The sequence below is a fragment of the Poecilia latipinna genome, unplaced genomic scaffold (genome assembly GCF_001443285.1).
Source record: "Poecilia latipinna isolate Pla-1442-1.1 unplaced genomic scaffold, P_latipinna-1.0 Scaffold27, whole genome shotgun sequence".
In the NCBI taxonomy this organism is placed as follows: Eukaryota; Metazoa; Chordata; class Actinopteri; order Cyprinodontiformes; family Poeciliidae; genus Poecilia; species Poecilia latipinna.
Window position 1 is genome coordinate 684,033 of NW_015112643.1, and position 27,204 is coordinate 711,236.

General features: G+C 38.7%; 3 protein-coding genes across 3 annotated transcripts; 1 reads left to right on the forward strand and 2 right to left on the reverse strand.

Annotated features, from left to right (window-relative positions):
* Positions 1–1,190: 1,190 nt before the first annotated feature.
* On the reverse strand, positions 1,191–12,683 carry LOC106951629 (ankyrin repeat domain-containing protein 13C-like). The gene is made up of 13 exons (XM_015039279.1): positions 11,831–12,683; positions 11,226–11,267; positions 9,740–9,844; positions 7,499–7,584; positions 7,261–7,306; positions 6,993–7,059; positions 6,678–6,822; positions 6,458–6,589; positions 5,141–5,302; positions 4,947–5,026; positions 4,720–4,818; positions 2,677–2,777; positions 1,191–2,552 (listed from the first exon to the last, which is right to left on the reverse strand). The coding sequence occupies exons 1-13, from the start codon at positions 12,192–12,194 to the stop codon at positions 2,422–2,424; spliced, it is 1,560 nt and encodes a 519-aa protein (XP_014894765.1). The 5' UTR covers positions 12,195–12,683; the 3' UTR covers positions 1,191–2,421.
* An 825-nt stretch (positions 12,684–13,508) lies between these two features.
* Positions 13,509–14,957, forward strand: znf830 (zinc finger protein 830). The gene has a single exon (XM_015039325.1). It carries the CDS (start codon positions 13,791–13,793, stop codon positions 14,799–14,801), a length of 1,011 nt encoding a protein of 336 aa, XP_014894811.1. The 5' UTR covers positions 13,509–13,790; the 3' UTR covers positions 14,802–14,957.
* A 920-nt stretch (positions 14,958–15,877) lies between these two features.
* On the reverse strand, positions 15,878–24,147 carry efcab14 (EF-hand calcium binding domain 14). Its single transcript, XM_015039316.1, has 9 exons — positions 23,374–24,147; positions 22,181–22,329; positions 21,893–22,038; positions 21,464–21,562; positions 21,280–21,387; positions 18,680–18,832; positions 18,080–18,188; positions 17,852–17,983; positions 15,878–17,454 (listed from the first exon to the last, which is right to left on the reverse strand). The coding sequence occupies exons 1-9, from the start codon at positions 23,547–23,549 to the stop codon at positions 17,279–17,281; spliced, it is 1,248 nt and encodes a 415-aa protein (XP_014894802.1). The 5' UTR covers positions 23,550–24,147; the 3' UTR covers positions 15,878–17,278.
* Between the last annotated feature and the right edge of the window lie 3,057 nt (positions 24,148–27,204).

The following is a 27,204-nucleotide window of genomic DNA, read 5'->3' on the forward strand; positions in this document are numbered from 1 at the left end:
GTACACATTTATCCCCTTGCCACCACAGATGTAATTAGTTTAAACTGGAAGTAGGTTTGCTTTACTACTATTGAGGTCGTGTTTTCAAATTTGTTGCTTTATGTATTGTATCTTTTTTTAGTGTTGTGGTGTATGCGTCTTTCCCGCTTCTTCACAGAACAGTTGCATCTTACTTCTGACCTACAAGTGTTTTATCAAGAATTTCTTTTATATAATAAATCCTGTTTGAAGAGCTAAGAGTCGAGTTGTCCGTTTTCTTCAGCTTCCTCTCTGTGCAAAAATATGTTGGTTCACCAAGTTACTTAAAAGGAGAACAGATATTTTTTGTACCTGAACAAAGCCCTGTTTGAATGATTTCAATGTTTCAACATATCCCATCCTTCAGGGAACTGATTTTCAAAGTACTAGTCAAAAACGGTCAAAATATGATATAGTGCTTATTGGTTGATGTATTGCTACAGTAATGCATCAGAATCAAACATGGCATAGCAAGAGTTTAGTGATATTTAATCCAAAAGTGTTTTCTATGTTGAAAATATAAAAATCACTGGAATGCATTAACCAATGCAGGTAATACGATTTGAAATAGAAAAATGTTACTTTTTGACTAAGCTGATTACTGCTTTTCTGTACAATGTAATATGGTGGAATGCTTCCAATTCAGTAGTTAAAAGTGCAATCTCCATTTTCAGAGCAAAGTTTTATTGGGTTCTTTAGCCTTAGTCACTTCTTAACAATGGCTTTGCTCAAGGGTTAAAAACTGTTGCGCAACTCTTCAATTACACATGTGACCTTTGACCCAAACAGCACCACACTGATAGTTTAAATGACACTTACTTTAATCTAACTTTCACATAAGACATGCCTCTTGGTTGAAATTAGATTTATTTTGTATGAAATTACCTGTTTAACCACTAGCTGAACCAGAGCCTCTTGTACTTGAGTAGAAAGAAACTATATTTAAAAATGTAGTTTTTGCCTAGAGCTTATGATGATTTGAAAATGAAGGGGAAACATTTTAAGCACTTTATCTGGCATTGCCATTTAGTTCTTGAGGGTCTTCAGTGCAAGTTTGAGGAGATGCTGGATGTTAATCACTCTCCTTGACAACTTCAGACTTCAAAACCGATTCCTTCGCAGATCTGCATTTCACCACCTGCATCAAGGAGGAGTAATGACATTTGCACAAGTGCAGTTGAAACATGATGCTGGTGCTTTATTTAAAGGGATGTGAAGTAGGTATGGTTGCGGTACAGAATAGCTGAAGCCAGCAACAACTTGATGGATCACATCATTTCCTGTCTGAATACTGACATCCAGTTTGATTTTTCACAGCTTATTTTCCACTCCTTAAATTCATATACACGTATACTTGTAAGAAAAAAAAAAAAAAAAAGAAACATTATTTGCAGACTGTCAAAGGGATCACATGTGTATCGCTAGAAGTTGTTCGAAAGTGTTAGTGTTAACTTTTCACCTCCCCAATCTAAATGTCCGCGTGTCTGCAAATACTGTACAGTAACAAACTCTTCGATAACGTAGCATCAGGATGCATTTGATCCTGGCGGCCAACAGCCATAGCATGCCTTTAAATATCAGTGCAGTATTAAGACTACAAACTGTTTACCTGATACCCCAATCTGGGTTCTCCCACACACAAACACACACGGAACAGAGTAGACGTATTCACTCGTACGGAGCACGGGAGGGGTTCATACTATCACAACAAAACGCAGAGACGGCTGAGAGGTAACATGAGCAGACCTGAAAACGCAGGAGGCCGTGTCCTGCACAGGGAAAAGGCTTTGATATCAAACTGTTTGAGGTTTATATATATACATATATATATACTAAACCTTGTCCCAGGTGGGTAAAAACATTCTTAAGTACTGGAAATGTATTGCTACACAGTGTTACTCCATTGAGTTTATAGATATATAATATGCTATATATAAATGACCAGTAAGCTCAGTTTAAGGATAGCTCTATATTTGTGGGGGGGGGGGGGGGTTTCTTCTTTTAAATGTCGTGAACAAAAACGAGAAGAGTTATATACATTTTTCTGAAGGTGAGTGCAGCTTCGAGTATACTGAAATATTAATGACTTGACAGCTTTAAAAATGGCGCACAGCAGCACAGAGCAGCAGCTTTACCTGCTCTGTGTATAAACAGCAAGTACAACGAAAGCCATCAATCATTTCACACAAAAAAAAAAAAACATTTGCAGATATTCATCTATAGCTGACACGGCGCTCCGTCAAATCCTCTTGGATTAAATGATCAATAAGAGCAGCCCTCCCATTTTCTTTCCTTTGTTTTTCTTTTTTTTAAATAATAGTAATAAATAGTTAATATGCATTCAGAGTCAGACCAGCGTCCTCTGTTCTGCTCTCACTCTCCCAAGCTGGACGCGTTGACAGGTCAGAGGTCCGGAAAGCGGCTTGGATCTTCCTTGTATTCGGCAGGGATGAAGAAAATAGACTCGTCAAACTCGTCGTAGCGGAACTCCTGAAAGGTGACAGTCGCTGTGATCGTCGGGAAGACGGGGATGTCTGTGAGACAAGAGGAAGAAAAACGATAAAAAAAACAGACAAAAAAAAGCATGTTTTTTTTCTGTGATCATTCCCCCTGAAGCTCGCCCACTCGCAGCCGGTGCAGAGGTAGGTCGACACATACCGAGTTTGACTGGAAACCCCGGAGGAAGTTTCATCTGAACAAACTCTCGGAGTTTGTTGAAGTGCTTGAATGGAGCAATGACTTCCAACACGTTTAGTAACCTGGAGGCAGAACAAAAGGAATCAGCACTTGTTTTTGGTTTTTTTTTTTAATGCACAGACCATAAATGAACATGAAGGAGATTGAAAAAAAAAAAAAGTTGAAAAATAATATGGAGGAAAAGATAGTTCTAAGCAGCGTTATTCAGAAATTTCAAAACAAGACAGTAAAGTTTAACCGAGAATGCACCGGAAAGAAGCGGGATAGGCATTTAATCGGTCAACTAATAAAAGTAGGAGTGCGAAACGCAACAATAGCAGCAAAGAGATGACAGCCATTTTTTGTGGTTAGCTTTCAGAGATGGAGAATGCAGAGAAAATCTTGTACGGTCAACTTTTACATTTATACAGAACTGAACTTTCAAAGAATGGCCACCCTTTTTTTAAAAAAAAAAAAGAAAAAAAAAAAGAAGCAAAGATTAGGAAGCGCTACAAAACCTGGGGATATTTAAGTGTGTGCATCTGGAGCAAAAGCAAAATCTGTCTTAAAACATTCTACATTTATGCCAGACGGTGACTGATAATCACGGCACATTTGCTGCCATTTGCTGGCATAAAAATAAATAAATAGTCAATTACCAATTACTTCCACTTAGTTTTGTAATACAAGTTCAACCAACAACTGCCGTGTCAAGCACTCTTTACTATAAATGATCTATATTCGCTCATTGCAGGAAAGCTGGAAAACAAAGAGGAATTTGAATCGGCTAAAATCTATTCCTTGAAAATGCTAATCAGTGTATCTTAATTATCAAATCATATTAAAGCTCTGAAATGAAAAAAAAAAAACTTAACTTGCACATTAGTGACTTCGCAATAATGTACTAATTTCTCTTGTGCTATCAAAAAATTAAAGTTTGTGACTGTAGTGTGACAAAATGTAAAGAAAAAATAAATAAATGGCCTGAATAATGGGAATACTTTTATGTGGTACAGTTAAGCTGGAGAAGGAAAACTTACAAAGAACCTCGAGCACCAAGACTTCAGATAATATCATCTGCTATAAGAAAAAGCCATTTTTCTCCAACCGCAGCACTGGTGATTTTTTCCCATTAAACTGAACATTATAAAAGTAGTAAATATATTTTCAACAAAACAAAGCAGAAAATGTGAAGAGGAAAAATGACATTAAAAAGCCATTAACCGTGATAAAGAATGAGTTTTTAATGTCCCCATTAAGGTTCGCTCAGCAGAGGAGATAAAGCAATTTTCTTACGTAACACAGCCTGCTTCAACCTTACATCATCATTTACTCATTTTAACACGCATGCATCTTTTAAACTGTGCTTTTCACAAATCTACTTTACTTGTTCTCCACGACCGACTTACAGACTATAAGTCGATGAGAACACCGTTTACGTTGAAAGTGAAACAAATTTGTAGTTTAAGGAAACCACATATTTTTTACTTTTAGCGTTTTACACCAAATAAAAGCACAGCAACGTACGTGGCGTTAGTGTGAGAATTAAAGTGCAGTTCCTCTGAAAGACAAACTTCAACGCTAACTGGAGGTAACTGAATGATCAATCTGTCTCTATGTTTTAACAGACATTTTAGGATTTAGGAAAGTTCTAGGAAGACTAGTTTTTCAAAAGTTAATTTTATTTAATATAATAGTTAACTGGAAAATGAACTTCAAAAGTTGGAAGTTATAGGTAACCGCTCAACTGCTTACAGATAAAGTGAGGCAGAAACAGAAGGAGTCATTGTTAGTTATTTTTTATTAAAAAAAAAAAAGTTAATTTGTCTTCTGTTCATTAATGTTTTTTTTCTTGTTGCTTCTGTGGAGTTTTTGATCAGGGCTTAACAAGTGAAACCTTTCATGTTCTGGGCCTTATTATCTGAATTATTTTATCTTTACTCAACGCTTTTCTGAAAACCCCAGGGGTATTCCGTGGATCAAGCAGCACTGAGGAGAGATCTGAGGAGGATGGGATGTACTTACGACTCGATGCCTAGAGGAAAATCCTGGCTCATGGCTACAGTAGCTTTGAAGTTCTTCTTGCTTTCCTTGCACACGAGCTCTCGGCCGAGGTGAGGCGGCCTGAAGGTGAACCGAGACACAGCAGATAAAGATGCATTACGAACTCAGCACTTGCACAGACTCGCTTGTAGCTGCCCTGAATAATCAGGCGAATTACAGCAAAGACTGATGAAACCGTAGAAACGTACTTTCCATGCTCTGCCGTTATGTACTCTTCCCAAGAAATGGTGTTGGGGGCCGGCGCTGTGAGTGACTGCCTCCTCGCAGGCTGCAGACAGGAAAACATCAGTCAGGGGAATAATCGCCGCTCCACAGTGATACAACTATTAACTGCTGGTGAATAAACAGGGCACTGAAATTAAGGGGGTGTGAGGATACTTACCTCAAAATTCTGCTCGCTGATGCTGCCTCCTTTGCTCAGACTCTCCATGATGGCTTTGTTCCTCATGATGTCTTCTTCGCTTAAATGCTCCCGCCGTTTCCTCGACTCCAGCACCAGACCGTTGACGGCGTAGAAGTCGGCCAGGAAGTTTCCAACCCTCTCCTAAACAGAGAGCGCGAGCGCAGACCTTTAAACACCTTCATAAGCCGTCGTGCTGAAGAGGTTCAAAATGGCAGCGACTCCAAACTTCAACTGGCAAACAAACCTCAGAAGGACGATCTATGCATCTTAATAAGCTAATATTGTTATTATTATTAAGCACTTGCAGCTTAGTGCAAAGGAAAACCTCAAATTTAGCTTCTGGAAAACTTAAATTATTACAAAATTGGGATTTTAATAAAGAAATTGTATATTAGTATTCTGACAGATGTCCAATGAGGTTTCTGCTAACGAGGCAGTGGTCACTGCTGTGTTCTGGGACGGACTGGATAGTGAACTGAGTGACACCAGACCAGATGAAATAAGCAACCTGGACTTTAGTTAGAGCCTCAGCTGACCGTCTCCACGCCACGATGCGTCGACGCCCTAATTCAAGCAAAAGCAGCCCTAACCAAATATTCATCCCCAATACTGCACGTCACGTGAATTTATTTTTCACTATGATGGCATTTCTTAATGAAAAATGCTTTTTATTGTGGTCTTTGTAATATTTCTACTTTGAACTGAAAGACGCATAATGTTCTTTGCGTGTAATGGATCTATAAGGTGCATTAGTTTATCTTGAACAGACCTGAATTACTGATATGTGCAGCTGCATTTCTATCACTATGTTGGGCAAGAGACTTATGAAAATAAATGTTTTGTGGGTATTAATAAAAAAACACAGCTACCAAATATACATTAAGTGGCAATAAGCTAAGTGGAATGTCACACAGATGCTTCAGACATGTTATTACTTACTATGTGCTACAACAGGATATTTTATTAAGGAATATTTTTCCTTTAATGGATCAAACACTGTTGTCAATGCTGTAAATTATTCATTAGAATATCTAAATGAAGCTAAAAGTGACCTAGATTCATGAGCATTAATTTGTTTTATCTTGATTTTTTTTATTTTTTTTGCTTTTTAAATATTAATATTTTTAAATATTTATCCATCAGAATACGTTTTGGGGCCGCCAACTCTTTACTTTACTAACCTAAATACATAAAAAGAATTTGAAATGTCATGTCTGTTGTGGTTCTCGTGTTAAATCGCCGCTTTTGGATGAAGTCGTGACATTGTTCCACAGTTTGCTCTGCTGCAGGCCTTACCGTTTTATCCTCTCTGAAGAGCCAGCCGATCTGACTCCGAGAGAAAGTTATTGACTTTGTCGACAGGGTCGCGGAGTAGACGTCGCTGCTCATCAGAATGTCCACTTCCTCTTCGGTCTCCATCTCCGATTCCTGGGAGGAAGAGAGTGTCGCGTGCCATGTTAAAAGACCGAAAATCCCTCCCTGACACTGATCCCTGGCGACAGTCGCACCCGCTCACCTCGTGGTGTATTCTTTGGTACACTTTGGCTTCGTTGTCCAGAACCACAAAGGACTGGGAAGGAGAGGTGTCACCGTTAAAAATGAAGCTCAGATCTCCGCGTTGACACTTCATGTCGTTGAAGTCGATGAGCGTAGTGTCAAGTCTAAATCAGGATGGAGGGCAGAGAATTAGGAGGGAGAGAAAATTGTTTCGGCCTACTTTCTAGCTCTAAAAGAAGTTCTTGGCCTGAATAGCAAATATTTGCTGCATTTAACACTCATCCTACTTTTTTTTTTTTTACTGGTACAGGAACTTTTTTTTTTAATGCTTTACCTGATATTAATACCCTGCTTGTAGATTTTGCAAGCATCAGATGGCAGCATCCTGGACAGCAACGGCACTAAAAGAGACACAAACCGATTTAAATACACTAATCTGTTACAAAGAGACAACTACCAATAGCTGCTGCAAAAAGAAGAAAGAATATATCTGCTTTAAAATGCACAGCACTGCAGACAATGTTAAGAATGCTGCCTTCTTATGTCTCGTTTAAGAAAATTCATTATTTGCAACGTTTTATTCGTAAAACAAAAGGTCTCACCCCAGCTCTGAAAGTCCCAATGAACCTCGAGGTAAAAGTCACCGAGCTGCGGAAGAAAAACACAAACGGACTCAAGGATCCATCTGATAAAAGGAGAAGACTGTTTGCGGCTATTTGCAGGACCGACTTTAATTATTTACACAACATCTGTATAGATACAGTAAAACATAAAGTTCGGGGATGCAGAGGAACAGCCCACAGCAGCAAATCCGTTTTTCAAACCAGCTGAGATTCTCACCTCCCTGAGAGCCTTCAGTAATTTCGGCCTCTTTTCCTCCACATTCTCTCTCGACTGCTGCTTTAACTTCCTCAGTATCGCCGTAACTGGAGAAACAGAAAGAACAGGCGAAATTTAGCAGCATACCCTGCTACAAAACTAAACGAAAGCAGCTGACTTCTCAGGTCTGTCAAGGACGGTTGACGTTACTGCCTGACTCCAGATTTTTACAGAGAGGTCAGTAAATCTAAAGACAGATGATTAAACATGCCTTCTGGTCTGAAAAGGAGAAAAGATTAAAGTACAGCACATACACACGCACACAGAACAAACATATTTAGGTTTCATTGTGAGATGTCTTGTTTTGTACCCAAAACAAAACTTTAGAGTGCTGCTTCAACTCAGTTTGAGCTTTTTCATGATATTCTATATCTTTTGACATATGTCCTTCACAGATCTGAAAGTTATACATTTTTAATGCATTTGTGGGAAAAAAAAGTCTCTACTCTCTTAGAGTAGTAGAGAAGAAACACCATCCTGCAGTTCTAACAACACAGTTTTACAGACAGTGAGGCATGTCAATGGTAGATGCTTAATTTAGTTAAAAATATTTTTCATAAGGCCTGTGTTTAGCCTTCTTGCTTGAAAAAAAAAAAACAACAACCAAAAAATCAGTTTTTTGCTAAGCCTTTCCAACATTTCTAGAAGACTTTGCATCGACTCGTACCGGATAAAGGTCTGTAACAAAGATGCCACAAATTACACTGGTTGAAGTGGAACGCAGCGCTGTCCCCGTACCATCAGCGCCGACTGAATCAGCAGCTAGAACTCACTGGCTCATGAAATGTGCCTCTTTCAGAAACTGACCAGCGGCCCTTTTAATGATAGCGGACCGCACAGAGCAAGTCAGCACATATCAGTGTATCCTGGTTGACTCATGCAGAGGGGGAATACCGGACCGGGAGTGGGCGCGATCAAGAGACGCAATGCTGACGCGGCGCACGCAGCTTTCTGCTGCACGTTCTGGCAGCCGGGCAGCTAGCTGCTGAAACGGAGGACAGAGGACGAGTCTGCAGTTTAAACTTCGACACACAGTTAATTTAAACTAAATAATAGCAGCTGCTTGTCTTTAAAGTAAAAACCTAACGACGGGGCCGTTATTCTCTGGCTTTCCACGTCCTTGCACTCGCCAACCCTCAATGCTGCCCCCTCATGAGAGACGTGACCTTCTGAAAGCAAAGCTCCTGGTCCCAGGTCCTTCTGTCGTCGGCCAGCTTGCCGTGACGGGCGATAGTAGCCGAGATGCATACTAATAAAAGTTTGGGGTCATTTGTGGAAAATATCCAGCCTTAAATGTCTCCAAACACAAGCTGTGAAAGCAGATGCTGCCAGTAAATCAGTTGTTTCATCCATTCGGCCAAAAAGGAAATACTGAATGCAGCGACACAAGACGGTAGCAAAAAGTGATAATTAACGATTCAGGTCAGTTACTTCTTTTCTTTTTTTTTTTTTTTTTTTTTTTTTTAATGTGAGATTAAAAAAAAAAAAAAGATTAGTAACCCCCCACCCCCCTAAAGCGAGGGACAGAGCTAACAACAGCACCCGCCTCACACAATGCAAATTAAATGTTTCACCAGACATTAAACGTAAAAACAGCAGCATCACTGAGCGAAGAAGCGATTAGTCCAAAAGCTCAGGGCTGCCTCGTATCATCAGTCGGAGCACGAACTGCTTCCCATCCAATCTGGATGACGAGTGCTCCGAGAAACTCCAAGACCTTTTAGCTTTTGGCGCCGACATCATAGCGGTGCCAGGATTAAATATTTAGTTTTAATTCTTGAAATTGCACCGACAAAAAAATAAAAAAAATAAAAACAACCACAGAAGCTGTGCTGCATCCATAAATGAGGAATCTAGCATTGAAGTGACTTTTTGTGCACGAAATCTCAGGGAATCCAACCTCAAATATGAATGTGAATGAAATTAATAGGAAGTTTTTAAGCAGCTGGAATGTAACCAGATACGATCCTTCTTTTCCACAGTTCAGCGTAAACAAGATGACACATTGCGACGCTGCTTGCCAAAGCACCGAAACAGAACACCGCTCCAGTTGGTAGACTAAATAACAAGCGAGGGCCATCAACAATCGGATACGCAGATCTGATCCCAAGTGTCAAAACAGAGGGTTTGTTGCAGACATGGAATTGAAAACAGCACAAAGTCTCATCACAAACTCCTCACAGCTGCGTTGTTGGAACTTACTCATCTGCCGATCGCCGTAGCTGATGGCTTCTGCAAGCGGACTCCAGCCCTGCGCGTTCTTGATCTTAACGGGGGCATTGTGAGCCAGCAGGAGAAGAGCACACTCTGAACGGCAAAACACACAGAGACACACGTGTAACATATTCTGTGCACGGTCAATCTGACATGCCCAACATTTCATAAGCACGACTAAAGAATTTAGATTCAAAGGACAACGCAAGCTAACCCGAGAGTATATAGAGAAGCCTAGATCCTGCCACTTCAACTATGTGGCCAATATAAACAGAAGAGCTGTTTGAATGACATAAAACTAAAACTACAAAAAAAAAAAAAAAAGTCAGGGAGTTAGTAGAACATGATGAAATCTAGTCGTTGTATTAGCCAGGACAAGATCTCTTGTACTTTATATTTACTACTACTGCTCATTTTTCTAGACAGCGGTTAATAGCATAATAAACTGGGACGATTTTACCCTCCTCCCGCCAGTAAAAATGCTTCGTCCTCCATTTAAGAGGAAACCCGTCCCCAGTATGCTTTCTCATCACTTCTGCCCAGCTCATTGCCCACCTGACAGCGAAGGAACGCGCCCAGTGTTGAAAATTTGATGCACATTTTGTACAACACGAAAGAGCAACGACGGGAAAATTAAATCCACGTTTTAAGAAAACACTTAATGTTCCACGCTAATCATCAAGCCCTTATGCGATGCGCATCAGAACCGCTTCTCTGTCTGAGCGTGCACAGCTGCTGTTCATTAAAAATTAACAGAGGTGTTAAAATAAAACGCTTTATGTTCAGTGAGTAGGGGATGTTCCTAAAGGCAGCGAGTGAACAGATTTAACCAGAATGGTGGGGACATTTTTTCCTCTATTAGGACTTTCAGATGGCATGAAGAATATTCTTGCTTGTCCAAATTCTAACAAACACTGTTGTAAATTAAGTTTACAAATATCTGTGTCTCCATATACTGGCTTCTTTTTGAGATGATATAGTGATTAAACTATGCCGTGCTGCATCAAGAATTGGAATGGGCTAGACTGGTTTTAAAAAGTTGATTCCTGAACAGCTAAAACATTCTGTCATACTGTGCTTAAAATACTTTTAATAAGACACTAGAGAAAGTGTTCTCGCAAAGAGCCACTCGCCAGAAACCAGTTGCTGTGCAATGCCACGGAGCTGGTTTAAAATATAAAAAGCTTCAATGAATCCACGTTTCTAATTCTCTTTATTAGCACAACTAGATGCAAAAGACTGGATTTATTGTTTTAATGCAGAGTGTGAACGCATCACATGTAAAATATATTAGCTAAAATCCTGGTTCCAAGGTTGTGTGGTGCACTCTCAATTACATTTCACAATAAAAACAGATTACGCCTAATTTACTGGCATACACTTATGGTACTTGAGAAGCGTTCTGAAAAAATGATCCAAGATAAAAACTAAAAAAAACAAAACAAACAAAAAAAACTAAGTTATTCTGCTTTACCTTTGTGGCCCAACATTACAGCAAGGTGAAGAGGTGTGTTCCCTACGAAGAAAAACAAATTAATACAGGTCCAAGGCACAGACACATAGAAACATCAGTCATAGCAATTTGAATTTATTTCAGTAATCCTAATCAAAAAGTAAAAATTATAATATAGATCTACGATACAGTGTAAGCTTCCAAGAACACTATGCAGCCAGAAGGTGGATGTTCAGTGTGCTGTATTTGAGAATATTCATGGAAAGTTAAGTGGAAGGACAAAGTGTAATTTAGTGGCCTGAACACCTTGTAGATGTGTCAATGATTATCTGCTGCCAACTGTGAAATCAATCACATTAAATTGCTATTTTATTTATTTTACTTAATATTTTTTTTGAGAAACTGAACTTTTGTTTTCATAATTAGCTGTACATTATAACGAAAAGCAGCTGAGAAACCTACATCCCCCTTTCCGTAATTAATTTATATAAAATAAGTTTTACTTTTATAATGGAATAACTGGTATAAATGAACTTGATTACATTCTAATTTAATAAAATGCATCAATACAGTCTGGGACAATAGTTAAGTAAAAACAATATATGGGGCAAGTATAAAAAGATTACCATGCACGTCTTTTTGAGAGATGCTGTGGGTCCTGATGAGAGAGGAGAGTCGACGGACATCCCCTTTGAACACACACTCATGAACTGGGAACTCCAGCTCCTCACTCGTCAGGATTATTGGGTTTTTGTTGTCATCATTCACAACTGATGCGTTGCCGTTTATGTTGTTCGCATTGAGCTGCTGCTGCTGTTGCAGTGCCGAGGATTTGACAGATTTCTGAAAAGCCTTGTTAGACTTGAAGAGGTTACTATTACCATTAGGAACCGTCCCGTTGGAGGTCTCATCGTAGGTGTCCATTATCGCTTCATTTTTATTTGCTTTACTATGATCCTTCCGCATGGTGCGTATCTTATCACCTGTCATGATGACTACCGTGCGTCAGTTGGATTACTATAGCTACTACAAAATGGTGAAGATGAAAGTGAACATGACAAAAGTCCTTATATACAATAAAAGAAAACAATCGCGGACTCCTTTTTTTTTAGTTTTTTTTCTTTTTTTTTTCTTTTTATAATTTAAATATTGTTGCACTTGGTGACAGGCTGAACCCCAACATTAGCTTCTATCATCCGTTAGCTTGCTAGCCCTAAATAAAAAATGAATACGATGGGTGCGGCGATGAATACAGAAATTAACCTTAAACATAACAGAACACACACGCACAAAATGAACACAAAGAGAGAAGCTAAAGCAACCTGTAGACGACTACATCGTTGTGTCTTCTACCACCTTTTAAATGTACGATTTAAAATAAAATCGGTGCAGTCTTTGCAGCAAAAGTCGGGCGGACAGGTTGGTACAATAAGACAACTGAGCTAACGTTCTCGCTAGCGACACTGCGAGCAGATCTCGCGATATCATGGAAATTAGGTTTGCTCAAACTGCTCTGGGTCTGAATGTAAACTAGCCGTGAGATTTATGGCTCTGTTTCGAGATCCAAATCAGTTGGCTGAGTTCATCGAAGAGAACTGATTCCCTTGGACTATAAATTAAATTACAATGCCATACTCCTCATATTTCCTTAAAAAAACAAACAAACAAACAAAAACAAAACAAAAAAAAACGGATGGTTAAACCAAGAGTGTTGATAGACATCTGATAAGTAAATTAAAGAACAGCAAATGTGTTAGAAAAACAAGAGCCGTAAACAACCCAAACCTGTTGCTGTCGGGTTAAATACATTTCAGATTTATATGTACAAGAGATTCGTGAAATCTTTCTATCTGATTTTACTTCATCACTGTAAAATATATTTGTAAAAAAGTTTTCAGTAAACACCTATATTGAAATTGAATTACAAACAAGCAGAGTGAGTAATTAGGAGACTCATGAGAACAGTATGCGCTGCATTTTATTTAGTGACATTAGAAAGAAGACTGAATACATATGCATGTCACAATTTTAAGATTCATAAAAAAAACTCAGAAAACTTTGTGCCTTTTTTACTTCTACTTCACAAAGAAGCACTCCTTGTGTTGGTCTGAACACTTTTGCAATGCACTGTAAAACAGCAAAAGTCAGAAACAAATGGAATGAAACACATAAAGGATAATAAACAAATGCTTCCAGAATGCAGCCCCCAGCTAATCAGATAAAAATAAACAGTGTTGTTTATTTTTGTCTGATAAACAGAGGAAAAATGTGTCTGGATTTAAGTGGGAGCATTTCTCATCTCCTTGGGGAAATAGAATAAAATAAAAAAATATGGAAACTTAGACTAATTTTACCCCATATATCGGGCTTAAAAATGATAAAAGAAAATTATTGACTTTTCAAGTCTGTGTATTTAACCCCGATTACAGAACCGTGCAGCTTCACAGTTGGTGAATCCTTGAGTTTCACTCCCTTCCAGATGGTGGCGCTGAAGAGACGAGCCGTGAGAGCAAAAACAAGAGGAAGCGCGACATTTCTGTTTGTGGTGCAAGTAGCTAGCTAAGCTAACACGTTTCGTTACCAAGAATGGCAACGTCCAAGAAGGGGAAAAAAGTAGTAAATCAAGAAGAACTCCGGCGGTTGATGAGGGAGAAACAACGACAGAACACGGAGAAGAAACGCGTGGAATCTCCCTTCGCCAAATACAACAGTTTGGGTCACCTCAGCTGTGTCCTGTGCTCTGTGCAGGTGAAGTCTGAACTTCTGTGGCCAGCTCATGTTCTGGGGAAGCAGCATAAAGACAAGGTTGCGGAGTTGAAAGAAGGAAAGAGCCAACCAGCTGTATCGCAGAGTCTCCCTGTAAAAAGGAAAACACAGGACAGCGTGGAAGCTGTTGGAAAAAAGGCCAAACCAGCAGGTCAGTCTGAGTCGGGTTTGCCTGGAGACTTTGAGAAGCCCTCCGAAAAGGCGACTGCTTCCACGCAGAAATCTGCAGGACTGAGCCTCTTAGCAGGAGTTTATGACGAGGACGGCGACGAAGACGCCGATGAAGCCGATGTCCCAGCGCAGCCCGCGAAAGAGCTGCCAGCTGATTTCTTTGACAGCTCCATCCCATCCACGCCCGCCATCTCCCACTCAGGATCTATCCTCAAAGCAGACGCACCGGAGAAGACTCCCGAAAAGAAAGACAACACAGCCGAGGCGCTGCCGGAGGGCTTCTTCGACGATCCGGTCAGAGACGCCAAAGTGCGGAACGTCGACGCCCCAAAAGATCAGATGGACAAGGAGTGGGAAGAGTTTCAGAAGGAGATCCGACAGGTGAACACAAAGTCTGAGGCCATCGTGGCAGAGGACGATGAAGAGGGACGCCTTGAGCGTCAGATCGACGAGATTGATGAACAGATCGAGTGTTACAAAAGGGTGGAACTGCTGAGGGACAAGCGGGATGTTTTGAAAAGTAAATCAGGGCCAAGAAAGGATGAAGAAATGGAGACTGAGAATGACAATGAGGAGGACGAGGAGGGAGAAGAAGAAGATGAAGAGGGGCTGCTGGGGCTTTTGTCCCGGGACTGGAGGGCTAAAGGGGCTCTGGCCTAGAGCTCTTCTTGTAAAACCTGGTTTTGTTAAGAGTGTTGATAAATTTGCTCTCAGACATGAAACTTGTACATAATTTTTGCTAAAAGTCGCGATCTTTTGTAAATTTAATTTTCAGTCATGCAAAAAATAAATACTACAGTAAAACACATGCCACACAAAATCAAAGCTTCTGAATGTATCCTTAAAACAACCCACAAGAAACTCAAGCCTTTAACTGTCTTTATTCATTGGTGCTCAAACAACAAACATTCGTAAAATCTCATTTACAGTTGCATTGTGGACCCAAAAATCTCTGCGACACAAAAGCTTGACAAAGCTTCATCCTGAAAAGAAACATTTAATTTATACATGTACTCATGTTAACATGGTGAATTTAACAAACATGCCATAATCAAATGGTAAATATTACTTTGATAAGATCAATTGCAGAGCAGTTAGATCCCTAATACCTTTTTAATTTAAAGCATAAAAATGGAGAACACAACATTTTTGGTCTAGAGGTATTAATTGAGTGTGTAGTCAGATGCATTTTCTTTAGCTAAGATTATGAACATGTTAGCATAAAAGTGCATCAAACCTGAAATATCAAAAGGTTATTTAAGGAATTTAACGGAAAAATGAAAGTCCTACGATTTAAAACAGTAAAAGTGTTTATTTCTGGTAATTTTGATGATTCCTTCCAGCTACTGAAGACCCACCCAAATTTTAGCTTCTCAGAAAATTTAAATATTTAAAGACCAAAGAAAAAGGATTTTGAATAGAAATGTACCACAGCAAGAGAATCTGGCTCTTCAATGAGAGCTCTGTGCAAGCATATTACAGAAAGGTGAGTGGAAGGAAAACTGTTGATTTAATGTTCCAATAGAATTTGGCACACTGTCCAAAGTACCAAAACCTCATTTAAAGACCATTTTATCTCAGTATGTTTAGTAAGTAGACTTTCCAGATTTATTGTCAAGAGAATGATGAAAGTATGTCTGGGAGACACAAATACCCAATCAAGATCGAGTGCATAAACTGGACAGTACCTGGGCTTTTTTGGTTGGCCAGTAGTATAAAATCCTTTTTTATATATATTATTGGTCTTATAGCCTATTTGAAACACAAAATTAGTATCTGAGAAAGTACATTTTGAGTTTTCCTTTGCCGTCAGCTACAATTATCAAACAATTTGTCTCTATATGCAATGAATCGGATTTTGACTTTATTTACTGGAGTAAATAAAAATTTCAAAGACATTTTAATTTGTTGAGATGTATCTTTATTGTGACCCAATTAATCAATTATCTGATGGATTTTAAACTATTAATTCTGTCAATTAAACTTTAGCATATTTTATTGAACCAATAGGTCAGAAGTTAAGTAGAACAACAAATCGGTATCGACAAAAAAAAAAGCCTCGTCGAGTATCTCTGTGATTAAATTTTAAACAACCCAACCCCTCTGACAATATAACAAGTCTGAATATGGTCATTTTATTAATACACACATAATTAGGTCCTTTATAATGCAATAAAATGTATCAAGTAAATAGTGATGGTCAGTGTTTCTCACACTACCCGTTACATATTGTGAGCTCGGTCTGCCTTCATTCCACTGCAGTACTTCACTTATTGCTACATATGCCTCATAAATAACCCCTTAAAAATTCTTGGAAAGAGTTCGTAGCCCTTCAAATCTGCGAAACGTCAAGAAATGAGAAAAACAAAAACAATATGCAACAAAACTACAGATAAATGCACAGACTGACTAAGTACGTGATCACAACTCTAAAGGCGGAGGAAAGCACTTCAAACTTTAGTTTTAGCTTAGAAAAGAGCATACAAAAGTTTTGACTGTTCGTATACTTGATTGTGTCTGAGATAAGTTAGGAAACTGTCTAAAAACACAAAGAAAACCTCAAAAAAGCCATATCTAGTAGTCATTTGTAAACATTCATAAAAAAGTCCTTCTCCACATCCTACAAACAAGCTTTAGCTGAGCTGTACCAGGTGTTTGTGTACACACGTGGGAACATCTGAGATAGCTGGTAGGTGCAGCCTAAAATACCTTAAACAATAATCATTACACCAGGACGAGACAGAATGAAATAAAAAAACAAACAAAAAAAACAATTAGGTACAGAAACACTTCAAGTTGAAGCCCTAGGGTGGAAAACGGGACTTATTCAAGGTCTATAAACATGATTCCAGGAACGGAACTGGTTAAAATAAGATCCAATTTTACAAACAGATGCCTGTTTGGATAACTGCTAAAATTTAAGAAATCATTTGTTTTTGCCAACAATACACTTGAGTGGGGCTGGGGGAGAGGTGTGAGAGGACGGCATACCAGTGCCACTTTTACCACCATCAAAATGATAAATACTCAGTTCACAGAAGGTGCAGCAACTACAGGTAAGGGGTTGGGAATCCCAGACCCGCTCCCAGACCCTGCTGGGTGCTCAACACTGTTCTCTGCTCTCAGTGACGCCGCGCTCACAAACCCACAGCAGCTCTCAGCTCCACGAGGGAGTACCTCCGGTCTCCGTCATCAAAGCACGCCAGCGCACGTTCGCTGGGAGTCGACGTCCCGAACAGCATCTTCAGGTCTTGGTGAGTCAGTCCGAGGGAGTCGCGTCCGACTCCGGCTCTCTGGTAGACGCCTTCAAGGTCTGGAAAAGAATTCAGAAGCAAAAATAAAAACGATGGAGTTTCAGTGTGTTTTAGAAAAGGAACAACTATTGCAGTAATACGAACACGTATATGTACTCGAACGCTCTGCAATTTGAACAAATAGCGATGTTCACGCCAAACTGACAAGAAATTATTGGGATCTCTTGAATTAAATAAACATCATCATGTTTTCTTTTGACTGTGCTTTATTAATGATTTTCTCCCAAAACCGAAAACACATGGATGATTAAGTTGGTGCTACTTACTAAAACTTTACACAAGGCAACAAACAACGTTTTCCACGTGTGAATAAACAGGCAAGACACATCCCGACTTAGCTCTGTTAAAGAAGTAACACAAGTCTTTAATGAAAGGAGAGCTGTCCACGCTGTGTACCTGTCAGAGAAGCGACACCAGGCAGCAACACCCTCCCTGGACATTTTGTTCCAGCATTCCTCCTGGATCGCCTTGGAGTCAAGAAACGAGGACGTCTGCTGGTCTGAGGCAGTGTCAGTGGTGTGGACATGTCTGTCATAGGAAGATTATGTTAAACAGCTACAGAGTGCAAAGAAAGCCATGAGGATAAATTGCTTTTGTTTTGTTTTTTTCTTCTCTACACAATACCTTCCAAATCCTGAGGTGTTTCTTTCAGTGTTGTTGTTTCTGTCACCGTCTTAGTTTCAGACTCTTTACTGCCAACAGCCGGTGAAGCTACTGTGTCATTATACTGCAACTGCATGGCAGGAAGAAGGCAATTAAATTACTGTGTGTTTGGAATCTGTGGACTCAAAGAGTTGCAACTAGAAGTTCAGTATTTGGCTGTTACAGTCTTTTTTCGTTTCTTTGAATGGTTAAACTTTTAAGGGGTTCATTAACCCAAATTCATTGCGCGTTCGGCTCCGTCAAGGAAATGAATTTTTAACAAGGGGATCAGTGGCAATTGACTTCCAATTGTATTCAAGTTGACTTAAGACAGTGTTTGTGAAGATTTGAGAATTTCTTTCCCTCCCCCCCCCATACAGAGTGATGACAGTAACAAAAATTTAATAAGGAAAACAATTGGCTAAGAAAAATGTATCTGTAGAAAAGCATTTAGTTATTCTGATGATTAGATCAACTGCCATCTGCTACTGTTTGGATAAAACCTAAATTCAGAAGAAAAAAAAAAAAAACATATACATGCATATATAAATTTAGCCACCATAGAATTAGGGTATGACTCACGCTGTGCTTTGACCCGTTCTCTAATGAGGCCACTCTTTGATGGAGGTCTGCAACAGTAGACAGAAGAATGTGGATCTGCTCATCAGTCCACATATGGTGCTGCTCCTCGGTCTTATTGACTTCACCCATGGCTCTTTTTAGGTCTGTGATGTCCTGCAAAAGGTATGCAAGATGTCAATATATCTGCAGTTCAGAGTTGCACAAACAAAAACGGAGCACAGCTCTGGAGACAGGAAGAGGTGTCTGGAGATATTTACTTCCCAACATTGAGTGGCCACGTTAAAACATCAGATTTTTTGTGATACAGAGAAGTGAAACGGTGATAAATTAACAAATTATTTTTGCAATGCTGTGACATAATTCCATGTACAGTTCACATGAAAAACAAATGTATAAAAAAATATATATATATAAAAGCCGTAATACTGCAATAACCTGAATGTATATACGCACACCCTTAAATTAACGATTTGCTGGCCGCAACAAGAGCTGCACAATGTTAGAAAATCTTGCGGGCAATTTAAAATGAATAAATATTGCAATGTTATCAGTTGTGATTTGTGCATATTTTCCCTCTCTCATCCTTTATTCCTACGTTCTATGATATTTAGCATTTTGTGTAATTCGTGTCTGGTGCTTGCATCGTAACAGTTACAATACGACAGTATCTGAACTCCAAACAGTCTCTTGGGATGCAAGTATAGCGCACCCTGGCATTGCGACAACATATTTATAATATATTGTGTACCCTCAATTGAAACCTGAGGTTTTAGGTATGCGGATGAAGTTAAGAACAGTTTGGGGTCAAATCCATATGGCCCAAAAAAAATCCAACCTGTGCCATTTCTATAGCTGAACTGACGCTTTTGATAGTTTTGAAAGCGTCTGCAGTCACACCGGTCATGTTGAATTTTATTCAACGTTTACACGCGAGACATGAGTCATAACTCTGCACCAGAAGAAGCCATTTCTTAGCTTCCTTCGTCTTGCTATTATCTAGTGACGATACCACTGGCTCCAGTTGCTCAACGTTAAAATCGAACCACAGACTGCAGCATCCATTATTACTTCGTTAAGTGCTACTGTGTGACGTCTGCGTCATTCATCTGGAAAAATAGAATAAAAAAAAATATATCTTCAACAGAGTCTTGGTTAAAGGGTGTGCACGCTAATGCAACCAGGATATTACAGTTTTTTTTTCTGCAATCATCTTTGTTTGTTATTCATTTATTTTTATTATGGCCTCATTCCAAAACTTCCACTCCTGACAGGGATGAAATGTACTTCTCAGAAGCTCTAGACAGAGCTCGCAAAACTATAGGTAATAAGACAAAATTATTGAGGTCATGGTATCGGAAATACACACATACAAATTATTTGTTGACTTTCTCCTTTCATCGTGTTGTGCTTGTAAAGAAATGAGGAAAATATTTTTCCATTCTTTCAGAAATCTGACCTAGTTTTAGTTCATAGCATCTAAGCCCTCAAAACAGATTGGCAGTTGTTTAATGTATTATGAATGCAAAGCCAAGGCACAGATCCAAAGAACTGACAGGACCCTCTTATCCCAACGACTCCTCTAACATAGGCTTGACAAGAACTGCCAAGCTGCTTACATGCGTGGGTTAACACACATATTAATCTGGCTGTGGTGGCGATCACTAGCGCTCCTCATTTGGATTCATGCCGCGATTCGGAAGATCAACACAATGAGCCTGGGTGTACGGTAGTAGATTTGCTTCAGTTTTTAAACAAGACAAATGCCACAGTTACGAATCAGGGAGGGAGATTAAACTACAGTTTTGTCTCGCCAATGTACTACAGAAATCTCAATGTGCTGTTGAGTCGTTTTTGGTGCCATTGACAGAAGGCATCTTTAGCAGTATTTGCAGTGAGCCTGCAGATGGAAATACAAATAGCTGAACAAGAGAAGTGCATATGTACTTTGGATCACTAAAAAAAAAAAAAAGTCCATAGCTTTACTCATGTGAAAGAAGTCAGCTTGAGGCTGCAAACCAGTCATAGTCATAAAAGATAGGAACTTTCATTGTTTGCGAAAACAATTTAAGTGCAACATAGATCAAAAAGAGATAAACAGTAAAGGAATCTAATGATTGGACGGTGTAATGGCAACTGTAATGACACAAAGATGTCCTGTTCAGAAGCGGACCTGGTAGTTGATTTTTTTTTTCCTTTGTTACTTTGTCCAAAGTGCTAAGAAACAAAATGAGCAGATTAAATAGCTTAATCTGCTTTTAAAGCAGCCCACACCAAACTAATGCAAGAATGGCTGACAGTGATGCCACACAGAAGATTGAAGATCCATTTCCTTGCAGCTAATCAGCAGAGGGCAGAGAGGCTTTAGATTTGGAGTGATCAATCAGCAGGAGATGAGAACAGATGGTACAGATGGCCATATAATATGCAACCATTTTTTCTACAAGTTTACAGCTTGGCATACACATGCTCCAACTCCTAAATAAGTGTAACCTAGTGTTCAAACGGTGGTTTGAACTGGATACTATTTCTTCCATGCTGCACATAATAATCCACCTTAAACTGACTATTCAGGAACTACAACAAAAGTATTTCAGAATTACCATCGTCTTCTTTGATTCATCGTCTTTCTTCTGATTTTCAAGAGAAGCCTTCATTGTTTCCACGTCATGCTGTACACTTGTGAGCGTGCTGCCAATCGTGGCGACACTCTGAAGCAGAGAAAAACGCTTGAAGTGACTGAAATCAGAATAAAACTAGCACATTTCCAGCTTCTGTTGGTTTTACCTTCTGAAGCTCTTCAACAGTGGTCGGAAGGCCAATTAAACCAGGAGAGGATTTCAGACTGGTTGTCAAATGGTTAACAGCTGAATCCAGAGATGTGATCTGTGCGGGTTAAAGCAAAAACATTTTAGCTAAAAGTACAGAAAGTATGTTGAATCTGACTGAATAACTATTAGAAAGTTACATGCAAATGTTACTAAATCTGACATATAGATGTCAAAATGTCATAAACCTGTACTAAAGAGCTTGATTAGACAGAGCACTATTTGAAAGATTTATTTCCTAGAAAAACCTGTGGAAACTGTAGCGAGGAAAAACTACACAAACCGCAATCGCCATACAGTAATTCGGTTCAATGTTTTTCGCTGTCTTTTCCTTTAGATGCATGTAATATTACAAAAGATTACAAGCTTTGTAGCAGGCGTGACTGACCTTGCGATTCATTTCTGTGAGGTTAGACCAGAGTTTACTCAATCCCTTGTCCCCGTTTTCAATGTCTTCAAGTTTTTTCTCTTTGTTTTTCAGATCCTCGCTCATTTTGGGTATTTCACTCGATGACACCTTCTGGCTGGATTCCACTGCAACCAAAAAGGTGCCGAAAGTGTTTTAAGCAGTGCCAAGAGCAATAAACACCTTGCGACTAGATTTAAGAACACTAACAGGTTTCACGACCTGAGGGCATTGTGTTGTTTAATTGCCAGACTGGTTTGTGACACTTACTGCTATGCAGCTTTTCCTTCAGTGAGTCTAAATCTTCCTTCAGTGCAATTTGCATCCATATGAGTCCAGCACAAGCCATGACACAGGCAGCTAGTATGATGAACAAAAACAATGGGTAGCACACGTTGCAGCACTGTGAGTAGCTTCTTCTGTAAAAAGGAAGGACATGTAACATTAGACATTGAAACTCCACAGCCTCTTTTATTATTCATAATTTGGACCCCTGGAAAGCTGCATGTGTGTGAGTAATAAGCTTGCTCAAAATGAAATGATATTTAAGCTGTGAAAGCCAGTTTTTATAAATGTATTAATTCCCACTGAATTGTGATTTCATCACATTACAACTGCAAACTGAAGGTGAACCTTAAACTATTTTTTTAAGCATCTAGCAGATGTTTTTTTATTTTATTTTATTTTTTATAGAATTTCCCTGTATTTGCATCCATCCATCAACTATGCCCAGTAGGGATCCTTCAGATACCAGAGCCTATTGACCTTGTAATTAATACTCTGCTTTCCAATCTTGTCAGTGTAGAGGAATTGCTACGTGTTAATAAGTTTAATGTGGCAGGTCAAAAACAGTGTTAGGGTGGAAATAATATAAATAATATATTGTCCCAATAAATAAATTCAGGATTCAATTTAAAGGGCCAAAGGTGACGATCTAAGTCAAGTCACGTTTATTTGTTTAGCACAGCTCAGCAATAAGGCCGTTCAAAGTGTTTTACGCCATAAAAACATAACACAGCAACCAATTATATAACAACAATAAACATTGCATTTTGTCCTGCCATCCTCAAAAACATCAAGCAAAGGTGCATCGAATATACTGATCAATGTTTCAGTTATTATGAATTAAAAGAAAAAATCTGAACAGGTGGGTCTTTAGCCTTCATTTGAAGGATCTCAGTGTTTGGGCTTTTTTTTTTTTTTGCAGTTTTCTGGACGTTTGTTCCAGATTAGTGGAGCATTAGTAGCTTTAAGGCTGAAATTGGTCGGATATTCATTTGTTTTAAAATATGTAAATAATTGGTCAGACAATTATCTAAGGAGTACGTACGGGAAGTATTTTAGGAAAAGGATGTTGAATATTTGAGTTGCAATTTGAACAGCAATTTAGCATAAATTAGAACATGCCTACAATTAATCCACATATATTCATATACTGGTGTGTAGAACAGCAGATCACTCACTTTCCAAAGTTAGTTCCACCGTTCAAGTTGTTAAAGTCATCATCCTCCGAGCTCGATTCTGACTCCGAGCCCGGTGGTTCTGTTCGAAGAAGTCGGTGCCCTGACCCCTTCTTAGTCTTCTTTCGCTTACTGTCTCCGAGTCCGATCAAGGCATTCAGTTCCTTCCTCTTCTTCATTTTCTTCTGAGGGGTCAGCGAACCCGCCGATCCCGATTTAAAGCCCACTAAATCCAATGTTTTGTCCAGTTTGCTGGATGTTGTCGTTTATGTAGCAGCTAAGCTAACCTTATCCTGCTAGCCTAAATTCACGCAGCGTAATGAGGAAATCCGATATATAAAGACATCGGGCTCGTAATCCGATAGGCTTATTTAACACTATATGTCAGCACAAATACGTTTAGTTTCTGATTAACATATCTTCACACCCTAAAAGTCGCTTCTTTAAAATAACTGCTCCTGTAAGCTACCGGGTTTTCATGTCCTCTAAGCTAACTCAGCTAAGCAGCGTTTGCTAACAGCGGCTTTTCTAGCTTCCGTGCTCTTGCTTTACCTCAGTTATGTTAGAAGATTGTTGGTTCTATAAAGTTAATTTTAACAAAAACGACTCTAGTAGATTAACACACGATTATGTCATAAAAGAGAAGACTGCTGTTTCTACAGACCCACAGCTTGTAGTAACCTCACAGTTGATTGGTCCAGTGACAAACACAACTTCCTGTGTATTGTTTTGTGATGGAGCGAAAAGGCGCAGTGCACTGCCTTCCTCTGAATGCTCAAAGTTTCTATATGAAAAAAAATAGAACTGTAAAGAAAGCTTTTTTTCACTAGAAAAACTTTATGTCTCAGGATCCTCGACGATGTACAAAATCACTTAACCGATATGTTCCCACAGAAAGTTAGTTCTCCTGCTTAACTCACATCTCTGTCATTGAAACTGGTTGCTCCCGGGTTCACCTATAGCCTTAATCCAATTCTTAAAAAAAAAAAAAAAAACAAAAAAACATTTTTAGATTAAAATCAGAATTTGAACTTTTTCTCTCTTTTTTTTTCCAGAATTCTGAGGGGAAAAAAGTCAGATTTGTTATATTTTTCTCTGTGGACCTTGTCTTTCATAGTTATGCTTATTTACTGTGCTGAAGTGTTTTTTTTTTAAAAAAAAAAAAAAGATTTTAGTTTCGAGTTTTTAAATACCACAGAAAATTGTGTATTAAAATAAGTGTTTATATATTTTTTATTTGATATGGCCCTCAACACAAAAATTCACAGAGTACTTAATTGCATTAATATTTTAACTTTTTGTCATGTTTTAAACCCATCCTCCATCTATTGTGTGTGGGATTTGTCTGTTAGACCAACACAGATAACAAATGATTGCGAAGTAAAAAAATGTGGTGTGCATTTGTATCAAGCTCTCTTCACTCTGACCACAAATACATTCAGTCAGGTGCTGCAAATTGCCCCAAAGTAATATCATTAATAGAATACACAATGTGTGAAATGTGATCTTAGTATAAACACAGTGATCTCTAAAGACCAGAAGTGTGTTAGAAAGCATTAGCAAGAAAACAGCATCTTATTGGCAATGTATGAATTTAGGCTGAGTTCAAATTTGAATCATCAAATTTCAGTCTGGAATTGGGTATACAGAGTAGAGATGCTCAATATACGGCACTTCTTGGTATTGATTAGATGCCAAGTAAATACACAGCTGGTATTGCTTATATTGATACCAACTCCAATATTACGGTATTTAAGTAAGCTATCTCATCAAACATCTGACATTTTTTGTGTTTTTTTTTCCTTTGAATTATTTTGTTAAAACCTACAACATAATTTAGATAATGTATATAGCTATCTACAAAATACGTCTCATAATCATAAAGAAATACTTTGGACTCACCTCTGCAAAAAAAAAAAAGTCCATATATCCAGAAGTGGTTAAATTTAATGCACATTTGAATACGAGAAGGATATTATTGAATATATATATTTTTTAGATCAAAGAGGCTGTTCCCCTACAACCCCGAGTCAAGCTATACTTACTTGGCTGTTACAAACATTAACATAGCAAATAAGGCTCGTTAAGTCTTGGATAGTTTTATTTTTATTTTTTTCTGTGCATCACTTCTCTGAATTTTGAGTTTTTCCACTTGTGATAACTTTCTCATTGTAAAATGACAAAGTTCAGACAGCTTGAAAATGGCTTTATAACCCCGTTCAGATTGATGCACAGTTGCTTGTATTTAATCTTTTTGGCAGAGTTCTTTCCATTCCAGCATTGTTGCACACTTGAACGATTCAGTGCAACAGGCTGCCAAGACTCCTGCTTTTAAACAGATGGCCACACCTGTGGATGTCCAATTAATCAAGTGCTTAAATTAGCCGCACCTGGACTGTCCTTCTCTCCCCTGAACACTATGGAATCAGTAAGGGTGTGAGCTCTTTCTCTGTCTGCATTGGCAGTAACGACAGCTTCCAATTTCTCAGAATTGTACATGATGTTATGTAAGGCTTCCACTGTGTGAGAGGAATGGTCTAATGGTGAGGGAGTTGTTCAGAGTCCCTCTTTGCTTGGTGTGGGATTTATTCTCTATGATTAATGTTAGCTTGTCTCAACTGCCTGCTCTGCGGAGTCCAGAGGAGAGATCTGAGCAGGCCACGGTGACCAGCTGGTTCAGTTTTTTTATTTTTATTTTTATTTTTTTTAACGTTGGTTATGTATACAACGCCCCCTGCAGACTACAGCTTAGTAAAGGCACTACAGTGTCATTGGATGTTTTCAGCAGTGTCCTTTATACTCCAAAGCATCCAAGTCTTGTCAGTTAAAGTAGATTTGGTTTTTGTAACAGGATTTTGTGAGTGAACCATTTCATATCATTGCTAAGACACTTGTTCTCTCCAACCATATCAAGATGAAACCATGTATTTACAAAAACAGTTTTAAAAGACACCACCTCTTTTTTTCCCCTCACTGCCTGGCATGAATTAAGTCCAATGTTTTTCTCTTTTAAGTCAGCTAGGATAGACGCATTTCTATTTTATTCAGATTTAGTTTACCTACTGTGACTAGACAATTTGGGAATGCCTATGTAATGTAAGCAGTCTATATTGATATTGAAGTGGCCATCCAAAAGCCTTGATGTCAGGAACATGGAAAATTTGTGGGCTTTGCTGAAACCGTGTGTGTGAGTAAGGCAGCCTGCAAGTCTCAAGTAGTTTGACTAATTATATCAAGAAGAATCGAGCAATATTCTAGAAAAAAAACATGTGTTATAGGTAGGTAACTATCTGGTTTCATCAGTGATTGTTGGTGTGCAAAATTGTTGATGGCTATCATGAATTTCATTTTGCCCCTTCTGATTCACAATAAGCTGTATGGTAAGATAATTTCTGCAGATGTGAGTTGGTCAGTACGTACTGCACAGAATGAAAATGACATGGAGTATTGGAAACTCCTTTACAGTATTTATGGGCTGGTGTGAGAGCCTCTCAGTAAGATAACATTGACTAAAAACATCACAGTATCAGATTATTTGCACAAAAAATTGATGTGTGAAACACATGAGTTTTCCTTGACCAGAAATTGCTTTCTTGTATACAAGGAAAAAACAATGAAGTCACCTTTGAACCAACTTGCTGGTAGATAATTACAACACAAAGAAGTAGAAGTGTGAAGCCACTCTGTTCATATATCTGGAGAAAACTGGTCACTCTTGAACATGATCTATTATTTGATTAAAACGTTTAGACATTTTTTTCATTTTAAAGGGCGTATGTTTTTAAAAAATTTTAATACATTTGTCTAGTCGAGGCTTATCACAGAGCTTTCCAC

Excerpts from the sequence above, each read along its gene's own strand:
- znf830 (XM_015039325.1), top strand. The coding sequence starts at position 13,791 with ATGGCAACGTCCAAGAAGGGGAAAAAAGTAGTAAATCAAGAAGAACTC.
- LOC106951629 (XM_015039279.1), bottom strand. The coding sequence starts at position 12,194 with ATGACAGGTGATAAGATACGCACCATGCGGAAGGATCATAGTAAAGCA. Across the intron at positions 5,303-6,457 it reads TCTTCAGAGAGGATAAAACG|GAGAGGGTTGGAAACTTCCT; the intron begins GTAAGGCCTGCA and ends CTCTCTGTTTAG. Across the intron at positions 4,819-4,946 it reads ATAACGGCAGAGCATGGAAA|GCCGCCTCACCTCGGCCGAG; the intron begins GTACGTTTCTAC and ends GTTCACCTTCAG.
- efcab14 (XM_015039316.1), bottom strand. The coding sequence starts at position 23,549 with ATGAAGAAGAGGAAGGAACTGAATGCCTTGATCGGACTCGGAGACAGT. Across the intron at positions 22,330-23,373 it reads GGTGGAACTAACTTTGGAAA|AAGAAGCTACTCACAGTGCT; the intron begins GTGAGTGATCTG and ends TCCTTTTTACAG. Across the intron at positions 21,563-21,892 it reads TCACAGAAATGAATCGCAAG|ATCACATCTCTGGATTCAGC; the intron begins GTCAGTCACGCC and ends TAACCCGCACAG.